Source organism: Geotrypetes seraphini, chromosome 9 (assembly GCF_902459505.1).
Source record: "Geotrypetes seraphini chromosome 9, aGeoSer1.1, whole genome shotgun sequence".
Classification (NCBI taxonomy): Eukaryota; Metazoa; Chordata; class Amphibia; order Gymnophiona; family Dermophiidae; genus Geotrypetes; species Geotrypetes seraphini.
Genome location: NC_047092.1, coordinates 170,795,488 through 170,815,397, shown reverse-complemented (window position 1 = coordinate 170,815,397; position 19,910 = coordinate 170,795,488). Strand labels below are relative to the sequence as shown.

General features: G+C 42.7%; 1 protein-coding gene across 3 annotated transcripts in view; it reads left to right on the top strand.

Annotated features, from left to right (window-relative positions):
• SLC2A2 (solute carrier family 2 member 2) overlaps positions 1-19,910 on the top strand; it is a 72,862-nt gene that overhangs the window by 42,676 nt on the left and 10,276 nt on the right. For all 3 annotated transcript variants that reach the window (XM_033959474.1, XM_033959476.1, XM_033959475.1), the window contains exons 7-8: positions 2,378-2,565; positions 5,673-5,777. In XM_033959474.1, coding sequence (XP_033815365.1) covers positions 2,378-2,565; positions 5,673-5,777 — 293 coding nt within the window. The remainder of the gene's footprint in view (positions 1-2,377; positions 2,566-5,672; positions 5,778-19,910) is intronic.

Genomic DNA, 19,910 nt, shown 5'->3' with positions numbered 1-19,910 from the left:
CTATGCCTTGGCAGCAACATCACATAATATATACAGCTGTGACAAATGAAGCAAATAATGCAGTAAATGGTGAAACCAGAGGACATAATTTGAGGTTGAGGGGTGGTAGATTCAAGAGCAATGTTAGGAAATTCTACTTTACGGAGAGGGTGGTGGATGCCTGGAGTGCGCTCCCGAGAGAGGTGGTGGAGAGGAAAACGGTGACAGAGTTCAAAGAAACGTGGGATGAACACAGAGGATCTAGAATCAGAAAAGAATAGTAAATATTGAAGGACTAAGGCCGGTACTGGGCAGATTTGCACAATATGTGTCTGTATATGGCCTTTGGTTGAGGATGGGCTGGGGAGGGCTTCAATGGCTGAGAAGGTGTAGATGGACTGGAGTGAGCTTTGATGGAGACTTCAGTAGTTGGAACCTAAGAACAGGACCGGGCAGAGCTTTGGATTCTTGCCCAGAAATAGCTAAGAAGAAAAAATAAATTTTTTAATTGAATCAGGTTGGGCAGACTGGATGGACCATTCGGGTCTTTATCTGCTATCATCTACTATGTTACTATGTTAGGAAGGTTTTTGACGTAAGAAAGTTTACAAAAAAACAGAAAAAAGGAACACAGTAAGATACGTGAGTACAAGGAGATCTTGTTTCTCCGTTGCTGGGCCTGAGTTGTGGAATGCCCTTTCTGGAATTTTCAAATTCTGTGGAAATTTATTGCAGTTCAGAAAATTGTTGAAAACTCATCTTTTTGCACAAGCTTTTTTTTTCCTGAAATGAGAACATTAGACTAAATCGTGGGTGATGTATCTTGGCAACTTTCTCCTCTCTGTTTTTATTGCTTTATTGTGGAAATATGATGTGTTTCATATTGTATATGTTTATTGTGAGCCGCTTTGGTTTAAAGCGGATGATAAATATTTTAAATAAATAAATACATTTCTGTATTGAGACCCCTAGGGGTAATTAATTTTAATTCAAAGATAATTCTCTGTTCTTCATGTAACAACAAAGAGCCCCTCTTCCTCTAATATTAATTACTTTAAACACAAATGCCTCCTTAGTATGCAAATCTATCTCCTGAATATTCATGGTGGATATCCTGAAAACCTGACCTGCCTGTGGCTCTCGAGGACCAGAATTGCCTACTCCTGAGCTAGATCAGAAAGTACTAGATGCACTAAAGTCAGTCTGTAATACCGACTTGATCGCTATTGGCCAATTCTCTGGTTAATTGGCAATCGATGCACTAACAAGTTTGCATGCCTTTTTTGTTTTTTGGGGGAGGAAGGGGGGAGTCTAGGGTATAGTTTAGGGGGAGCTCTGTTGGCATTCCTCCTGCCTTTTTTGGGGGAGGGGAGGGGATGATTTGGGGGGGCCTCCATTGGCAGGAGGTAGTGGGCATCCTTCCTGCCAATTTTCTCTCATGGGGGGAGGAATTCCCAGTACCACGTTCACTGGGGGTCTTTGGGGAGGGCTGTCATCAGTGGTGGGGGATTTATTTTCCACTTTTTTTTTATGGGACAGATATTTTGCATATGTAACATGCAAAATATCTGAGTCATTGGAAAAAAATGAAAACAAAAACCCCAGGCAGACCTGTCGATAACACAGTTACCGACCGGAAAAGAATGACAGGCTTGACCTATCACTAAAACCCCCCCTTTTTTTTTTTTTTTTTTTGGAATAGCCAAGCGATGTTAGTGCATCAATCGCTTGGCTACTTTGCTTGGGGTTTTAGCTAATTTGCATGGCCGGATTGGAGAATGGGCGATCGAGGGGGAAAAACAGGTGGTGAGCCGTTTTGTTGATAAAAGCGATCATCATTGAAGCTGTGAAAACAGGTTTAGCGACGATCGCTGATTTTAGTACATTTAGTCCAAAGTGATTTTCAGGTGTGCGCTTAATCGGTGCACTTCTTAAAGTATGGTATGGGTTCTGTGGGTGCTTGAACACCCCCAATTTTGAGAAAACTTATTGGCTGTCCAGCTAGTTGCAAAAAAAGGAATGCCCGACCCCCTTTATAATGTCCCATCATACTTTTTAAATTTCTTATGGAGTAATGAGTTTTCATTTGAATCCAACTTCTTAGTTTCCAGGGTATTCTTTAAATCCTAACCTAAAATATACCGCAGACTGGTTACTGTTAATTATAGTTGCTGTGATTCATACTTAGAAACCAGGCGCTCAAAACTATACGTATACAGCATTTTTCAACTTTGACCCTGAGCAGGTTCTAGTGAATTCCAGGATTGTGGTTGGCTTCACCGATCTGTCTGTCTGATTTTTAACGAGGGTTATTGCACTTTCAGACAAAAGCGATGAGCAGACCTCTGCTTCGGCTGTAATTAAGAGCACTAAGCATGCTTTGTAACCTGTCCTCTAGACTTGAGAAGGCTTAGAGGAGAATATGACCCCTCCAAGGACATCGCAGAGATGAAGAAAGAAAGAGAAGAGGCAGCGAGTGAAAAGAAGATCTCAATTTTGCAGCTGCTAAAGTCCTCCAATCTCAGGCAGCCGCTCATAATTGCTTTAGTTCTTCACATTTCTCAGCAGTTTTCCGGAATCAATGCAGTAAGTTTCATGTCAAGTTCTTAAAAAAAAAAATTCTCCTCTCACCTTCATTCTTTTAGCTTTCAACTTCATCTTTTTTGACTGTTTGGCCACATTAAGATCATCACATACAATCACATCCAACTTTGGCTCTTCTTTGGTGCACAAAAGTCCTTCACCCCCTAAACCAGAGGTATCAAAGTCCCTCCTCGAGGGCAACAATCCAGTCGGGTTTTCAGGATTTCCCCAATAAATATGCATGAGATCTATTAGCATACAATGAAAGCAGTGCATGCAAATAGAATTCATGCATATTCACTGGGAAAATCCTGAAAACCCGACTGGATTGCTGCCCTCGAGGAGGGACTTTGATACCTCTGGTTTAGGGGGTGAAGGACTTTTGTGCACCAAAGAAGAGCCAAAGTTGGATGTGATTGTATGTGATGATCTTAATGTGGCCAAACAGTCAAAAAAGATGAAGTTGAAAGCTAAAAGAATAAAGGTGAGGCCCTCGAGGAGGGATTTTGACACCCCTGCCCTAAACTGTACCAGTCCCTCAGGTTTTTGCAGCCCAAATGCATGACCCTGTATGTTTTAGCGTTAAATCTCTGCTGTCAAATTCTGAACCATTCCTCAAGCTTCACTAGATCCTTCCTTATGCTATCCACACCATTATGGGCACGCCAAATCCCATCCCCTTCCCCTTTACTTTATCTGAGGTTTTAATTAGGGATGGGCAGCCAAAAACATTTTGTTCCATGGCGTTTACCCATGTCATTTCTGGGAACGATCATTTTATTGGTTTTGTTTGGCCATGTTTTTTTTGTCATAGGAGCAAAGCTGTTGAATAATAATAATAACTTTATTTTGTATACCGCAGTACCACAAACAGTTCAGAGCGGTTTACAGTGTAAGAGACTGTACATTTACAGCGAAGATACAATGAGGACTGTACATATTCAGTAAAGGTGTTTATACTACGAAGAACAATGCAGATTTACCATGCAGGAGACTGTACATATACAGCAGAGATATTTATATAGTGGAAAAAAGCAGTGCGAGAGACTTATAGAGCTAAAATGCAATGCAAGGGACAGAATAATGCGGTGAAGCGGTTTATTATGCAATGATAGATACATATATGGCGAGGATGCAGGGTGGTGAATGTGCATACTTTTTTGTAAAAAGGCTCAAAGGGCCATATTTTATATTTGGTGCCTACAAAATGGGTGCTTAGCTTGATTCTACAAGGTGCACATACCTTCTATAGAATCACTCTTAATGCCGGTGCACAACACATAACTTAGACCAGCTAAAACCAGACCTAAATCCCTACACCTAAGTTGTGTGCATATTGGGGGTATTCTATAACACCCCCCCCCCCTTTTCAAATTCACACACTACAATGGCCCCTGCTTTTGATAGAATTGCATTTTTAATTAGTCCTAATTAGCATCAATTATTACTACTATTTCTACTATTTATCACTTCTATAGCACTGAAAGGCATATTCAGTGCTATACATTTGACATTTAACAGATGGTCCCTGCTCTGAAGAGCTTACAATCTAACTTGGACAGACGGACATGACATATAGGGTTGGGGATCTGGAATCCAAGATGAGAGGAGTTAGGAGTCGAAAGCAGTCTTGAAGAGGTGGGCTTGAACCTGAAGACTGGCAGAGACGGAGCCCGCCATAGGGATTCTGACAGTTTGTTCCAAGCATACGGCGCAGCATGATAGAAGGGACGGAGTCTGGAGCTGGCTGAGGAGGAGAATGGCATTGATAGGAGGAACTTACCAGCTGAGTGGAGCTCACAGGGGTGGGGGGGACCTAATGGGAGATGTGAGGAGAGATAGTGGGGGGAAGGGGGCAGCCGAGTGAATGCATTTGTGGGTCAGTAGGAGGTCAGTAAAGTGTGTTTAGGAGAGGGGTAATGAGAATATAGGGGCTCTCAAGGAATATAAGTTACGCAGCCGAATTCTGGACAGATTGGAGGGAGGAAAAAGATGGCTGAGCGGAAGACCCGAGAGTAGCAAGTTGCAGTAATCTAAGTGTGATGTGATGAAGGTGTGGACATGAGGTGTTACCAGTGGCATAGTAAGGGAGAGGTGGGGGAGGAGGGGCAGTCCGCCCCGGGCTCCATGTTGGTGGGAGTGCCAGCACTCCTCCTGCTGTCTGCCTCCACTGCCTCTTTCCATTCCCCCCCTCCACGCGTGCACCTCCTTCCCGTCCCCCAAACCTCTACTTGAAGCTGCTCTTTGCGGCGGTCAATAATATGCTCTTCGCGACCCCAACAGCTCTCCCGCTGACATCACTTCCAGGTGTTACGCATAGGAAGTGACGTCAGAGGGAGAGCTGACAGGGTCATGCTCAGCCCCGCTACACCACTGCTGGGTATCCTCTTTGCAAATAGTGCACTCTCTCACAAGAGTGTGCACAATTAACAGCAAATGACAAAAAAGGCAGATTTTCATGTTTTCTCTGCTTGCTTTCATTTTGATAACAGCGTGCAAGGACACGGGCTATGTTGTTGACGTTTTCTCTGTTGATACAAACGAATGCCCATTCCTATTATTAATTAGTTTTCTAGCCTAACATAAAGGGCTCCTTATACGAAGCCGCGTTAGCGGTTTAACGCGCTTATTAGCACGCGCTAAACCGCCGGCAGCGCTAGCCGCTACCGCCTCCTCTTGAGCAGGCGGTGGTTTTTCGGCTAGCGCGGGGGTAGCGCGTGATTAAACGTCGCACGCGTTAAAGCCGCTACCGCGGCTTCGTAAAAGGAGCCCAAAATCTTTAACCTCATACCACAAGTGCAGCAGCATCAAGAGTTGTGGTTTTCAACGTGAGCGAATTGTAGCGTTTATGAAAAGGAGAGGCTAAATCCACACCTACAGGAAGGGAAGGCATGACTGGGGCAAGCCTGGCACATTTTCCCATCAAAATTCTGAAAATACATCTCAACGGACCTGAGTTTGCGAAAGCTTTATTTCTATTCTGTGTCTACTCCCACCCTATGCACCTGCTTTTAAAAAAAAAGGAATCGCAGAACAAAATGAACCAGAAAATAAAATGTTACACAGACCTAGTTCCTAGACTCCAGTTAATTATTCATTGTCACTTACAGATCTTTTATTATTCCACGGACATTTTTGCAAAAGCTGGAGTTGGCGAACCAGTTTATGCAACCATCGGAGTGGGTGTGGTGAACACGGTGTTCACCGTGATCTCAGTAAGTACGCAGCTTTTCGTTTTAACTATTGTTTGGTCTCCTGCACAGATGGATTGTATTCAATGGCAAATCATAGAAGTCCAGGTCATGGTTAAAAGTGCTTGAGCAGCTAAATAAACTCACGTAAACCGTTTTGAGCTCTCCTGGGAGAACGGTATAGAAAAACTGAATAAATAAATAAATAATCCATGTCATGGGTGTGGAACAGTGCTTTTTAGCACCAAAGATAAAGTGGCTTGCAGATTAATCTGCGGGCTTATAAGTTTCCAAGTTCCAAGTTTCCAAGTTTAATATGTATTTGATTAATCGCTTTGTCATTCTTCAAAGCGATTTACAAGTAATTAAAATTACAGTAAAAAAGATATATAAAATAAGTAAAGACTGACGGGACACAGACAATTTGACAAGAACTGGAAACAAAAGGATAGGTCGGGGAAGAAATTACAATATATAATTAAAGAGTGGGATACAAAAATGGAAAACACATAAGGAAGGGGTAAAAAATGAAGATGATTTGATATGAGATTGTGGAAAGAAGAAAAGGTTGATTTTAAGACTTATTAAAATTCTTGAAAAGAAAAATTTTCCGTTGGGGTTAAATTGTAAAGGCGTCGTTAAAAAGGAAAGTTTTCAGTTTAATTTTGAATTTTTCTAATGTGAATTCTTCTCGTAAATAACTAGGGAGAGAATTCCAGGTTTGAGGAGCTGTGACTGAAAAAATATACTGCCGGCGCGTATTTATTATTTTTAACGAAGGGATCGTTAATAAATGCTGTTCATCTGATCTTAGAGTTCTGTTAGAAGAGTAAGGGATTAATAATTTATGAATAAAAGCAGGAGTTTTAAAAAGAAGAGATTTAAAAGTGAGCAAGCTAAGTTTGTATAATATTCTGTGGGCCACTGGATGAGCCAGCGAAGATTGGATTGGGGGGGAAGGGTTAATTAATATTAGCAGGAAAATAGAAGAATGGTAGTGGGTTGTTAGGCAGGTTAGGTAAGGGGAGGGGTGTCGAAGTAAGAGGTTTAGAGATAGGTAGGAGGGAGAGTGAGGATTGGCTGGGGAAGGGGCTCTGGGATTGGAGGAATTTTGTGAAGAGAATTTGGCGGGCAGTGGAGCATTAAGGGTGTGAAGGGAGTGTGGGAAGGTTAGGGTTGGTGGGGAAAATTGTCCCGCCCTTCCCGTCCCTCTTTTTGGGGTCCTCTCTTTGGCGGGTTTTGGGGGTTTTTTTGGGTGTGGGTTGGATTGGTCGCAGTTTTGTTGGCGGAAAAAATGCTATGTTGGGGAAACGATGTGTGGCTATGCAACAGATTTGATGACTAATTTTGTAACTGCTCATGTGCGATACTGCCATGGGTGACGGCTGGACTCTGCGGCACCGCGAGTCTTGCTGTAAAGGAATTGGGGAATGGGGGAGAATTTTGGAAGAGGAGCTAGTTCGACACCGAGTAGCTCCAGAATTTTGAGAATAAGCTACACTGTTTTTTGAAAATGTTGATAAGTTGATTTTATTAAGGTTTGTTCTTAATGAAAATAAAGCTGCGGCCCCTTTTTTGCCATTATATCTGAGTTGGTGTATTTATTGTGAACAATCTGAGCGTGGTGCGAATTCCAGTGTTAACAGGACTGGTTTACTACTAGGCGGGTCTAGGTTATTGCCTAGGGTGGCAGCTTATGGGCGGGTGGGGGCCAGTAAAAATGATCTCCGGTCAAAGCAAAACAAAAGATACTGACAGCTATACAAACTCAAACAATTATTTATTTATTTAATTCGCTTTCTATGCCGTTGTTCCCAAAGATCTCAGAACGAGTTGCAGGTTAAACATACCACAAGATTACAATACAAGTTTTTATCCTAACTTTGCACATACTAGGGGTCTGATATTAACATAAAATCATATACAGTTTACAGGTTAGATTTGCCATAGTTACAGTGCAAGATTTTACAATGTAAATTTTCCTTACGTAGCACATACTGGTTCTGGTACCAATATTTCTTTGTAGTCCATGGGTTAGGGGGTTAAGTGTTTTTATTGCTTTTCTAAAGTTGAGGAGTCATTCAAGAGATCTGATCTGGGGTGGCAGTTGATTCCAGTGGCTCGGTATGAAGTGGGAGTAGGACTGTCATTTGGCAGTGTGCAGTCGAAGGGCATTTTATATTACTTTATACACTTCCCCCTCCCCATTCGCGGTTTCGACAATCGCGATTTCACATATTTGTGATTTTTGGGGGAGGGGGAAAAAAAGAAAAAAAAACCCATAGTTTAGCCTTCCCCCTGGTGTCCTGGCCTTACCTGGTGGTCTAGCGGGCTTTCGGGGCAGGAGCGCTCTTCCTAAGCTCCTGCCCCATGTACATCGCCAATAGGAAATGGCTGTGGGGAGTTCCCGTAGTCTCTCGAGACCACCAGGTAAGGCCGGGAAGGCGGGAGGGAGGCGGGGGTGGGTCAGAGCCGGACCAGAAGATATTCACGGTATTTCACCATTCATAATCTGGCTCTGCCTCTATCCCCCGCGAATCTGGAGAGAGAAGTGTATCACTATGGGGCCCATAATCAAAAGTTATAGACGTCCAAAAAGCATCCTAATCGCCAGGACGTCCAAGTGCTGATAAGCAAAACCGTCTTTCTGTATGTCTAGTGAGGTGTTCCATCCTCTGTACGTTCAGAGCTTGAGATGGGCATGGTGGAGGCGTGTTATGGGCGGGCTTTGGGCAGTCTCAAGGGTAGGTTAGACATGGATGTCTTGCAGCGATTATCAAACATTTGGCAAGACATCCTGGACAGAACTTGTTTGGAACTAGACCATGTTTGGAAGGGTCTAAGTGCCACAAAGGTACCCAAACTGACCAGATGGCCAGTGCATGTATCAAGGTAAGACACCCCCATATTCTCCCAGTGTTCACAGACCCCCCTCACACCCACAAACATCAGAATACAAATGCACAACTACTGCAGAATCACCTTTACATCTACCTCAATTCACCCCAGCCCCATCAATCTCTCCCTCCAACCCCTACTCAACCCTTCATCACTCTCTATCAAACTTCTGCAAGGCCCAACATGCCTAATTTCACAAAAAAACTGCTTACTCTCCTCCTCCTCTATCTACTCAGCACAAGAAATTGGATCACCAGAACCTTAGCATTTGAACCCATCCCCACCTACCTTACTTGGAACAGAGCCATCAAACCAATTAGACCACTTCCCCCCTCCAATATCCTCCATGACTACAAGGAATCAGGCCCATTCCCGATCACCGTAATCAACTCCACCCGACACTCCTCCAGACCAACACAAAAAAGAAATAGACTCCTAAAAAATCTACCAAGTACTCAGCCCATCACTCCCTCGGAACACCAAACAATTTTGGGTGCCTATCTGAACATTCGCTCAGCTAGAAACAAAGCCCAACTGATCAAAGATTGGCTAGAAGAAACCCACCTCGATATCCTACTCCTCACCGAAACATGGCTAATTTCCGACCATGACCCCATCATCAGAGACCTACTCCCTCCAAACTACAAAATCATTCCACTATCAAGAAACTTTAGAAGAGGTGGCGGCCTAGCAATAATCCTCCGCGACCACTTCCAGTTCCAAATCCTCGATTCTAAACTGACCAACGCTCTGGAAATACTCTCCTGCAAAATCTCCAAAGCCGACTGCAAAGACAATCTAACTATTACACTATTTTACTCCCCCCCCAGCAAATGGAACCAAGCCAAAGAAGATTTCTATGAATACCTCCTCACAAATTCCGTCGCGGGCACCCACAACCTTCTTGCAGGGGACGTCAATCTACACCTTGAACAGGAAGAGAATTCCAACGTGGCCGATCTCCTCTCCTTCCTAACCTCCCTAGGTTTCTCTAAACCACCCCCTACAAAAACCCATGACAAAGGCCATCACCTAGATCTGATCTCCTTCCTCCCCAACACCACTTCAACCCCCAGCATCAACCTTAAAGAAGAAAACTGGTCCACCACCCCCTGGTCTGATCACCTCCGTTGCAATTTCAAATTACACTGGCTAATAAAACAAACCAAAAAACAACCAAAAACCACCCACAAAGAAAAAACAAAATGGTCTAGAGGCCAACTCAACCCAGAAGAATTCTGGTCCCACTACAACCCAACATCCATCCCAGATCCTGACCCTAACTTCATCTCAGACTGGAACAATTTCAGCAATAAGACCCTAAACGACATTGCTCCACTGAAACTTTACAAGAAAAAACACCGCTCCTCAGCTAAATGGTTCGATGCAGATCTTCTTGCCCTCAAACGTGAAGTACGCAAACTGGAAAGAACCTGGTGCAAAACAGGCACAAACACAGATAGACACTCATGGCGAATTAAAGTCACAGAATACAAAAAAATGATTAAAGAAAAACGACACAAGCACTACTCCCAACTTATCAACACCCCATCCCTAAACACTAATAAACTCTTCAGAATAGTTAACTCCTTAATGGACACCGTCCCACATAAAAGCTCCCCCACTGAACTACCACCCTCCCCAACAAGCCTAGCTGACTACTTCGCCAATAAAATTCTCAACTTGAAAACAACGCTCACAACAACCAGCACTTACCCATATATCCAACCACCCTCTCCAGAAAAGGAGGGCTCACCAGCAGACATGACCTGGTCCCACTTCAATAACCCAGACTGGAACCTATTCCTCAAGCTATACTCAAAATATTCCAAATCCAACTGCCTACTAGATAACTGCCCTCCAACCATCATGAAAACTGCCCCCCTCCCCTTCAAAGCGGAACTCTTCAACTGGATAACCTTGTGCATGACAACCGGCCACTTCCCACTGGAACTTGGACACATCCTCGTATCTCCAATAATTAAAAACCCCAAAGAATCTCCCTCCGTAATCTCCAACTACAGACCCATCGCCAATATTCCTCTCTTCCAAAAAATCATGGAAGGACTGGTCAATCACTACCTCACATCATACCTAGAGAAATTTAACATCCTCCACGAATCCCAGTCTGGATTCCGCACCAATTACAGTACGGAAACCGTTCTAGCCTCACTAACCAATCACCTCCTCCAACTATTCTCACTGGGAAACAGCGCACTGCTACTACAGTTCGACCTCAGCAGTGCCTTCGACCTAGTAGACCACGACATTCTGATTAACTGCCTCGACACCATAGGCATCGCCGGACAAGTACTAACCTGGCTCACAGGCTTCCTAAAAAACCGAACCTACCAAGTCCATAATGACGGAACCTTCTCCCACACATGGAGCAACCCCTGCGGAGTCCCCCAGGGCTCCCCCCTATCCCCGTCACTATTCAATATCTACATGGCATCACTGGGACACATGCTATCGAACCGTAACCTGAAATCCTATATATACGCGGATGACATTACAATCATCATACCCATCACCTCACTGTCAAATGAGACTGAACAATTCATCTCAACTGTCCTCACCATGGTAGAAAACTGGACCACTCGCTTCAAACTGAAACTAAACCCAGAAAAAACCAAGTTCTTCCTTGCAAGTCCCAACCACAAACTAACATCCACCACCCTGCATCTTAATGGCATAACATATCCAATCAACTCTACTATAAAAATCCTCGGAGTCATCTTGGACCGATGCCTCACTTTAGAACAACACACTAACATCCAGGTCAAAAAATGTTTTTCCACCCTGTGGAAACTCCGCTCCATCAAACATTATTTTGATTTTCCCACCTTCAGATTGCTGGTCCAATCCCTAATTCTAAACTCCCTGGATTACTGCAATATCATATATCTGGGCTCTTACAAGAAAACCATTAAACACTACGACTTATTCAGAATACCGCAGTCCGCCTCATCTACGGGCTCAAAAAATCAGACCACATCAGCCCTTTCTACAGGAAACTTCACTGGCTACCGTTCGAAGCAAGGATCATCTTCAAATTCGCCTGCCTCTGCTTCAAAACCCTAACTGGCTCAGCCCCGATATATCTTTCACGCCACTTCACCTTCCCAGGCTCTAACCGTACACGCAATGCACACCTGTTTGCCTACCCCTCCCCAAAAGGATGCATCCACAAAAGATTCTTCGATAAAACCCTCTCTTTCCAAGCTGGCAAATGGAATGACTGCCTGTCCACTCTCATCTCTCTTGCCCCAACTTATCAATCCTTCAGGAAATCTCTAAAAACATACCTCTTTGATAAATTCCTCTAACCCCCGTCCCCCCGACCAAACTAATAATCCCTTGCCTCCCTCCCTACCCTTCCCCTCTCCCCATGCAACAATTATTGGATCTTTTTTTTTTTTTTGTAATTGTCACTGGTTTATGCCATATAATTGTTAACCAATTCTCTGCACCTACATTGTTTAAATCGCTCTGAACTGTTTTTCGATATGCTGTAACCTCGATGTAACTTCGCTATAACTAAGCTGTAACTTCGCTGTAAATGTACAGTCTCTTATCCTGTAAACCGCTCTGAACTGCTTTGTGGTATTGCGGTATAAAAAAATAAAGTTATTATTATTATTATTAGAAGAGCTGCACAGCCTGGAGGGTGGGCTAGTGAACCATAGAGAGGAGGACCCAGACCCATAAGCCACTCTAACCATTACATTCATGGTGGAAAATGTGAACCCACCAAAAAAAAAAACCAAAATCCTACTCTGCTGCCATATAAGTATCACCTGCAGCCATAAGGGCCATTGGGGTTGTAGACAGGTAGGTATAGTGGTTTTTTGGGAGGCTCACCATAACCTATAAGGGAGTTTTGGTGAGATATTTTTGTGGCATCCTTTATGTGAAGTTCACAGCAGTGCCCTCTAAGTGCCCCACTGCTCTGTTGCCATGTCTGGGTGGCCAGTCCATTACAGGACTGGCCCCTCCCACATCCAAATGGTCTTGTTCTAGGCATTGGGGACTTGGACGAAATTGTGGTTGAAAATGTGGTATAAATATCAACGTCCTGGAGGTCTGGGCATCCCAATGGCCTGGACGTCCAGATAGAGGATTTTAAATATAAATTATTTCTAGACGTATTTTGAAAATAGGCATTTTTTTTTTTTTTTAATCTTTATTGATTTTCAAAACTAATACACAGTGCCATAAATTATACAGACATGAATAATCAACATAAGCACTTAAAATCCATAAATAACATTACAGAAGAAAAATATCCCTCCCCTTTCTTCCAACAATTCAATCAAGAAATAAACCAAAAAGATATCCCATCACCCCGCCCTGGTTATATATAAAAATAAACAGTAAATTAAATAAAAACAATTATGTTGAATTAACAAAGGATGTCAACGGCCCCCAGACCAATTTAAATACTTAGCTATTCCCCAACATATCCGTATTCATCTTTTCATATTTGCATCCTAAACAAAAACTGGCCCACCAAAATGAAAAGTTGAGGCGGTCGCTATTTTTCCAATTGCGTGTTATCATTTGCATCGCTATCCCTGTCATCATAAGGAAAAGCCTGCATTTGTAACGATCCATAGGAGGCTTGATATGCAGCAAAGTTCCACATATAATTGTATTTCTTACTACCGACATTGGACGTCTAGCGCCATTTGTCCAAATCAGACTTAGACATATGTTTTGAAAATGCCCCTCCAAGCATTTAAAGAGCTTTTAGCACTTACTTAGGAGCACTGTCTGACACATCTATTTTTAAAAAGCAACTTTATGCCAGCATATAACTTGGATGTCTAATATGCTGCTTGGCTAAGTGTTGATATTTCATAGGTTTTAGTGGGGAGGGTGGTTTGTGAATTTTGCAGGACGATGTATATGTGCACATAGAACAAGGATAACTCAAAGCCTATTCATACACCCACCTCTCAATGGTACTCGACGCAAGAAACTTTACGACAACCTTCTAGCGACACAGGCTGCGAAAATTGACCCAACCGTCTCCAAACTGCTGACCAAAACAACAGACATCAAACTTTTCCGAAAAGAAATCAAAACTCTTCTATCCAAAAAACACCTTCCATCATTCTAACCTACACGCACACGCATACCCTTTCATAAACACCACCCCTATAATATCCCCTAGCCAAATCCTTCAAACCTTCCCCAGAAACCTAAAAATAAAACCTCCATCCGGGATCAGAATATTGCTTCCCTTAACACTATGTAAACAACCTCCATCTGTAACCAGAATATTCCGTCCCTCAACGTTATGTAATAATCTTCCTAATTTGTATGTATTGCTATTGCTATGTAAACTTGTTATGTATATGTTATATACCTGACATGTAAACTCCCTGGAAGTGTCCAGTTTTCACCCAATTTTTGTAATCCGCTTAGAACCGCAAAGCACAGGCGGAATAGAAATCTCTAATGTAATGTAATGTAATAATGTAATGTAATGTTATTGTGATGTGAATGTTTTGGATGTACTCCCATTTAGGTATAGGTTTCAAGTTTCAAGTTTTATTACCATTTGATGAATCGCTTATACAAACTTTCTAAGCGATGAACAACTTAAAAAGCCACTAGTTAGTGGTCCCACAGATAATTGGGTATAAAAGACAACGTACAAAATAAATAAACCGACTAACAATTTTTGCAGTCAGATTAAAGACAGACATGATCAAAGAGGGAAAGGGGCGAAAAGTTACAATTCATTTTATATATTGGAAATTACATAAAAAGGAAAAAACGAGAGGGGAGGGAAAAGGGTTAATATCTGTAACAAAGTATGAAGGGTCCAAAATAAAACATATTAAGTATTAAAAGCGTCTTGAAACAAAAAAGTTTTCAAAAATTTTTTCAAAGAGGTAAGATCTTTTTCATTTCTGATATAATGTGGCAATGAATTCCACAGTTTAGGAGCCATAACAGAAAACATGTCACTTCTTCTTGTGCCCATGATTTTCAAAGAGGGGACCGTTAATAAGTTTAAAGAAGATGACCGAAGAGAGCGAGGGGCATTGTAAGGAATAATCATTCTTGTCATAAATTGCGGTTCATTGAAGGTTAGAACTTTGAATACTAAAAATAATATCTTAAAGTTAATACGGTAGGAAATAGGAAGCCAGTTATAAATGCAATAAATTAATTAATAAATGGTGTGGAGTCGTCTAATGATTAGTGCAGCAGCCTAAGAACCAAGGGGACCAGGTTCAATCCCCACTGCAGCTCCTTGTGACTCTGAGCAAGTCACTTAACCCCCAGTTGCTCCAAGTACAAAATAAGAACTGGGTCAGACCAGTGGTCCATCTAGCCCAGTACCCTGTTTTCACAGTGGCCAAGGTCACAAGTACCTGGAAAAACTCAAATCGTAGCAACATTCCAGAACCCAAAAGAGTATCAAGATTCCATGCAGAATCTCAGAGAGTAGCATGATTCCGGAACCCCAGGGCAAGATTCCATGTCACTGATCCCAGGGCAAGCAGCCTATGGACTTTTCCTCCAGGAACTCGTACAAACCTTTTTTTTTAAAACCAGCTAGGTTAACTGCTCTTACCACATCCTCTGGCAACGTGTTTCAGAACTTAACTATTCTCTGAGCAAAAAAATATTTCCTCCAATTGGTTTTAAGAGTATCTCCTTGTAACTTCTTCGAGTGTCATCTGTCATTTTTGATGGTGAACATAATGCAATTTACTTGTACCTGTTCTATACCACTTGTTTTTATAATATGTAAACCAATTTAATTGTAACCACAGAAAGGCACTATATATCAAATCCTAAAACATATATTAATGCAGAGTTTTAAAAATCTCTTAGGGCTAAATTCTATACAAGTTACCTAAAAAAAAAATTGGTGCTGATAAAAACACTATGCTATAAGCTGTGTGTTCTCATGGTTTCCTTGTTTTACGAGCATATTTCATTATCCTCTTCCTTTACAAAGCCACACTAGCATTTTAGCACCAGCTGTGGCGGTATGGACTCCAATGCTCATAGGAATTTTTTGAGCGTCAGAGTTCCTACTGCCACAGCCGGCACGATAAACACTAGTGCAGCTTTGTAAAAGAGGGGGTTAGAACTTAAGGAAGCAAAAAACCCAACAACCCCAAAACAAACCATCCCCAGAATGAAAATAAGTTGTGAGTACATTTAACATGTCGTCCTGACTAAATTAACCAGACCTTTCTACAGGGTTAGCCTTTGCTTGGCATCCATACTATGCTCTGAACTGCAGTTTCCACATGAGAATTTTCAGTGGCCCAGTACATCATCATGCTCTTTTATCTTTGACGTTTTGAACACAATCACGGATCAATAAGAGCTAATTTAAGTTTTTATCTACTCTTCCATGGCCTAACACTGTTTAAATGCTGATGTGGTGAAACTGGACCTTAACTCTGTAATTCATTACCAACCACTGTTGGGCAATGTTTAAAAAGAGAAGTGAAAAGCAAGCACTGGGACAGACAATAAAACTGATTGGCTATGAAAGTTACAGCGTAGAACCTGCAAGCAATTTCCCTGCATCATTATGGAGGGGAGGGGGTAACTCATTAGAATCACGGCACATATTACAGCTGTACCGAATAGCATTTTTTACTATCCTGCCGAATATGAATAATGAAAGCCATTATTTGGCCGAATATGCATACCACATATAAATAAAGGGCATTGAGCTTTAACATAACAAATTATATAAGAAGCAATGTGAAATCAGAGATGAAGTGTTTCTTTCAGTAGGATTTAGTGCAGTAGAGCCCTGGATTATCGTATTTGAATTTATATCACTATTCAGCCAAATACAAATAATGTATTCAGGGCTGTATCAAATCAAATATGAATATTCAGTCCAATATATATATATATATTTTTATATAAATAGGCATCAGAACAGGGGGAGAGGGGGCCATGGACTCCCCGAAAATTGCCAGTAATATCATAACAGGGCCTGACAGCGATCCTGCAGGGAAAGAAGCGCTTCTTGCAAGGCTGGGAGCGGCATCTTGCTAGCGGCCAGCGTGCCTGCTGGTCAGCATTCTCTGCTGCGTCCCTTCGCCGACATCTACTCCTCCCTTCCCCCCCTCCCGCCGCGTGTCTACCTTTAATTTCTCATAAGTTGGCCCCGGCGTCTTCCCTCCACCGCGGCCACTCCTAGCGGAAACAGGAAGTTGTCAGACAGGGTGGGCTGCGGTGGAGGGAAGACGCTGGGGCCGGCACAAGGTGGCGCTATGCTTTTATGAGAAATTAAAGGTATATGCGTGGTGGGAAGTAGTAGATGTCGGCGAGGGGACACTGCAGAGAGAGTCGACCAGCAGGCACACTGGACAGTAGCAAGGTGCCTCTTCCACTGGAGTGACATTTCAGATTCTGGGGAGAGAGGGCGCATATAGGACTTGGGAGAGGGAGTGAGGGAAGGAAGAGATGTTGGAATCAAATAAGGGCAGGAGGGAGAGATGTGAGAAATGGAGGGAGGGAGGGAGGGAAAGATGTCAGATTTGTGAGGGTCAGGGAGAGATGGTCTTGGAGACGGCAGAGGGGGTAGAAGGAGGACAGGGAGAGATGGATTTGGAGGAGGACAGAGGGAGCATGAGAGGGAGATAAAGGCATGGAGGAAGGCAGGGGGAGGGAGAAATTAATGTGGAGTGGGAAAAATGGGGAGAGGGAGAGATAGATTTGGTGGAGAGAGCAAGATGGGGGGGGAGATGGACAACTCGGGGAGAGCAGAGGAGGGAGAGGTGATATGAGCGGGGAAAGGCGGAGGGGATATGGACTGGGGGCCAGAAGGGGTGAGAGATGCAGATTTGGGAGGAGGGAGTAGAAGGGCAGAAACAAGAAATGTTGGACTTATTGGAGGGAGAGAGAAAGAAAGAGAGGAAAGGAATGCTGGGTTGCAAGGGTGGAGTAAGCAACAAGGAAGGGAGATGCTAGAAATGGTGGATCAATGAGAGAGGGTTGTCAAGGAGATGAGTGAGCAGAATAATGAATATACAAGGGTAGGATTGTGGTAATGGGAAGCAGATAAATGGGAATAGGAGGATCAGAATATGAGATATGGAAATCCTGTTTGTCTCGTCTGTTTAGATTGTAAGCTCTTTTGAGCTGGGACTGTCTTCTTTTGAGCTGGGACTGTTATTATTATTATTATTCTTTGTGACTCTGGACAGCACTGCGTACATCTGGTAGTACTATAGAAATAATTAATAGCAATAGTAGAGATAGAAAGACCTGGTCCTAATTATCCCCCCTTTTACTAAAATAGTAACATAGTAAATGACAGCAGATAAAGACCTGAACGGTCCATGCAGTCTGTCCATTAGTTATATCCTTTAAAAATTCATGATTAAATTAACTTGTCTCTTTGATATTTCTGGATTGTAGACTGTAAAGTCCACCTAGTATTGTCCTAGGTTCCAAATGCTGAAGTTGTAATCTAATCAAACAATTGTGACATCACTGCTGAGGTTGGCTCTTAGGCATTGGTGGAATGAGGCATTATGACATCACAATCTCAGCTCTGGAATGTTGCTACTCTTTGGATTTCTGCCAGGTAACATAGTAACATAGTAAATGACGGCAGATAAAGACCTGAACGGTCCATCCAGTCTGCCCATTAGTTCTACCCATTAAAAACACATGATTAAATTAATTTGTCTCTTCTTTGATATTTCTGTAAAGTCCACCTGGTATGTCCTAGGTTCCAAATGCTGAAGTTGCCATCCAAGCTCTTTCCAGCCTATCCAACCATCCTGTTTCCAGGATATCTACCATAAAGTCTGGCCAGTAACATCCCCATGTTCCAAGTTAGTGGAGTTCCCATTGATGTCCTCCCCAGCCCATCCTACACCAAACCACCACATATGGGACACAGACCATGCAAGTCTGTCCAGTACTGGCCTTAGCTCCTTAATTTACATTCTTTGTTTTCTAATTAGAGATCCTCTATGTTTATCCCACACTTTTTTGAATTCCGTCACCGTTTTTCTCTCCACCACTTCCCTCAGGAGGACATTCCAGGCATCTACCACCCTCTCCGTGAAAAAGAATTTCCTAATATTGCTCCTGAGTCTTCCTCCCTGCAGCCTCAAATTATGCCCTCTAATTTTACCATTTTCTCTTCTCTGGAAAAGATTTGGTTCTATATTAATACCTTATTAAGCCGCGGTAGAGGTTTCTACCACAGTCTGGAGTGCTAAATGCTTTGCTGCTGCTCTGACGCTCATAGAGGGGCATAATCAAAAGAAATGTCTAAGTCCGTTTTGGGCCAAAGTCGCAAGTCGCCCAAAGTCAGACACAAGTTGGACATGGTAATAGGTCCATTTTCGAAAAATATGTCCAACTTTTTTTTTTAATCTTCTAATCGTCCAGACTGCTAAGTCATCCATCTTTATACCCCATTTTCGTCCATAAATTCGTCCAAGTCACAAACGCCTAAAAAAAGACCTTTTGGGTGTGGGAGGGGCCAGAAAAGTGATGGTCTAGACACCCAGATATGGCACCAGAGTAGTGGAGTACCTTACAGGGCACTGCTGTAAACTTCACAAAAAGGGTCCCACATAAACATCTCACTACAGCTCCCTTATAGGTCATGGTGGGCCCCCCAAAACACCCCCAAAATCTACTAGACCCACCTATCTACCACCCCAATAGCCCTTATGGTTGCAGGAGCCACTTATATGGCAATACAAAAATGTTAGGGGAGTTTTGGGGAGGTGCACATTTTTCACTATGAATGCAGTGATTAGAGTGGCTTATGGGCCTGGATCCTCCTGTCCGTGGTTCACTAACCCCCCCCCCCCCCAAAAAAAAAAAAAAAAAAAAAAAAGACCACTTAAGCCACCTCTGTGAAGCTCTACTAGACTTTCCTTTGCCAGGCTTCCAGATGCTGATGTTCTGGAGACAGATATGTAAAGTTGTTAGTATGATTTTTATGGGGGTGGGGGTCAGTGATCACTGGGGCAGTGTGTAGGGTCTGTACGTTGTGTCCCCAGTTCTTATCTGGTCACTTTGGATACCTTCTTGTGACTTAGACCTGGTTTTAGATGGCCTAAGTCACAACGTCCAGGTTCTGTCTAGGCAGTGTTGTAAAACTTTCGGTTATACATGTAGTACAACTAAGTCTAGCAATTAAAAAAAAAAAGACATTTAGACCAAAGGACTTAATGGTTCAAGTTGTATATAGGGTTAAGCCATAATATGTAACTATGTGAAATCATTTCA